General features: G+C 33.2%; 1 protein-coding gene across 1 annotated transcript; it reads right to left on the reverse strand.

The window, feature by feature from the left end:
• Nucleotides 1-621: 621 nt before the first annotated feature.
• Nucleotides 622-2,251, reverse strand: LOC18054547. Its single transcript, XM_006451930.2, has 3 exons — nucleotides 2,089-2,251; nucleotides 1,896-1,950; nucleotides 622-1,099 (listed from the first exon to the last, which is right to left on the reverse strand). The coding sequence occupies exons 1-3, from the start codon at nucleotides 2,249-2,251 to the stop codon at nucleotides 940-942; spliced, it is 378 nt and encodes a 125-aa protein (XP_006451993.2). The 3' UTR covers nucleotides 622-939.
• Between the last annotated feature and the right edge of the window lie 99 nt (nucleotides 2,252-2,350).

The raw sequence follows: 2,350 nt of genomic DNA on the forward strand, positions 1-2,350 counted from the left end.
ATAATATGATAATGATTTTATTTAAATCTAATTTTTAATTTGCTGAAATCATTTATCTTTACCTATTATAAAATAAGTAAATGGAGAATTGAATGGTGACGAAAAAATCTTCGCCACATGAGGATTCTCCATCCCCATCCCACTAAATTTTATTGGGGTATCAGAGTGAGAATGGATGTAAAATATTTAATGGGGTGGGGAATAAGGTAGGCCTCCCCACCTCTACCCCACCCCCGTTGCCATCCCTAATGGAAGAGAAATTTTAATTTTTTTTTAATACATTTACAAATTCCTTTTGAGGTATACAATTGATTCAGTGGGTTGTGTATTGTCTAATTGAACAAAAATTATATTAGATGTCATTGATTTTGTCAACAACAGAAAGAGCAGAATAGAGACCCAGTGGATAATTTCAGAAGTGCGGAGCAAAATGAAGGACTTTCATGCTGTCCTCCAGCATACTCCAAGATCTTGTAAAGTCATCGCTCATTCTTTATCTAAGCTAGATTTAGAAAGTTGTGAAACTGTTATTTAGGTAGGCACATATCCTTCAGAAATTATGTACTTATTCAACTCTTTGAATGAATGATTTTCTTTCTTTAAAAAAATATATATATTCTGTTGAATAAACCCAACCTAATGCCAAAATCTGTTCAGTCCAGCCTCCAGCCCAAACTAAAAAGTTCACTGGCAAATAGCTTCATTTTACGGAGCTAACCTAATTAAAATGTAAACAAGAATTGAAATATAAGACCAACTTGCAGAATTCTGCTCTGCAATACAAGAAAATAGAGCACCAATAGATGTAGACTGAGCACCCGGCACAATGAACTCAAAAACACATTTTAACCCTAAATGATTTGCTTTCTTTCGTCTTACAAATAATTAGAGTATCTATACAAACTCAGCTCTTTGAATATTGAATCTGATCTTCACAAGTCAGTCATATAGTGATTTAGCGGACTGAACACTCAACGATCTGCTTTCGTTCTTCAAAGATTTCTCAATATACTTCTCATTTGTGGATATAGCTTTTTCTATGGTTTTCTTCTTTCGAACATTTTTTGATCTCTTCATTGGTCTTCCCTTCTTAGTCTTACTGTTCCAATAAAGAAAAAGGATCAAATTAGAGGATCAAAAGAAAAGAATGATTTAAAATTGCAGTAAGATAAATTGTATATTGACATTAATAATCAGAAGTGTTCAAGTTACCTTTCTTACACATCAAACAAAGAGGTTAAATAGATAGGTCAAAGTAAAACTCACCAGCCACCACCAATAAAGAGCATGAGTTGTAAGAGTATGACAATGCAACAACAAAATAAATCTATGATGTTACTTAAGTCAGGGAATTGTTAGACTAGACACATACTAATCACTCGGCAGTGGATTCTATTCAAATCCACAAATTCTACATATTATTTTCCACATTCAAAGAATTTCCTCACATATATATAGCAGATTCTAGGCAACCCAAGTGCTTCAAATCTATGAATAAATTTCAAAAAAGATCTGCCATAAATAACTTCTATCATCCTTCATACAGACAAAATAGATAAACCATAATCATACTCGCACAAATATATTTACCAAGCAAATATTTTTATTCAACCTGACATATGCTGAAAAAATTACTCTATCGCAACTTTACCAAATTTCGTTTAACTATGTGATGGTCCCGTCAACCTTAACATAAACAATTCAAATAATTCAACACTTGATTTTGGGGTGGGTGGGGAATCTAACCAACTATCACTGAAATTGACAATCCACCCAAATGTGCCACAGAAAAAAAAATTAAAGTTGCAAAATTTTATGCAAATAAACAGAAAAAATTAAAAAATGCAACATGAATAAGCATAATCACATTCACGAATATATAATTTGATACTTACATATTTAGCATACCAGAAACTGGTTTTAGAGCTCCCGATTCTGAGGTGTCCATTGCTGCAATAAATATATAAAAATTCAAATTAAATACCCAAAAAAAGTGTAAATGAAAAGAGTGAAACAAAATAAAATCAAGAAGAATAAAATCCTATTTTAATTTGCCAAATTGAGAGAAGAGAAAAAAAATTTCGGTACCTTGAGGTATGTCGGAAACAGTCGGCTCTGTTACGTCCATCGAAACAGCGCCGCCTCGCTTCTTCTTGGCTCTGTTCTTTGCCATCGCTGAGATTGAGAGAGAATCGGAGAAATTTTCAATTGATTGCCAGACTATAAAACCTAAAACCCTAATTGAAAACATTGAATTGTCCTTCGCGTAAAAAAAAATGGGCCGGCCCGGGTTTTAGTTGTTCAAACAATTGGGCCAATTTCTTTTACGATCCAAATGATGCCCAGTCCT

The sequence above is a fragment of the Citrus clementina genome, unplaced genomic scaffold (assembly GCF_000493195.1).
Source record: "Citrus clementina cultivar Clemenules unplaced genomic scaffold, Citrus_clementina_v1.0 scaffold_1, whole genome shotgun sequence".
Lineage (NCBI taxonomy): Eukaryota > Viridiplantae > Streptophyta > Magnoliopsida > Sapindales > Rutaceae > Citrus > Citrus x clementina.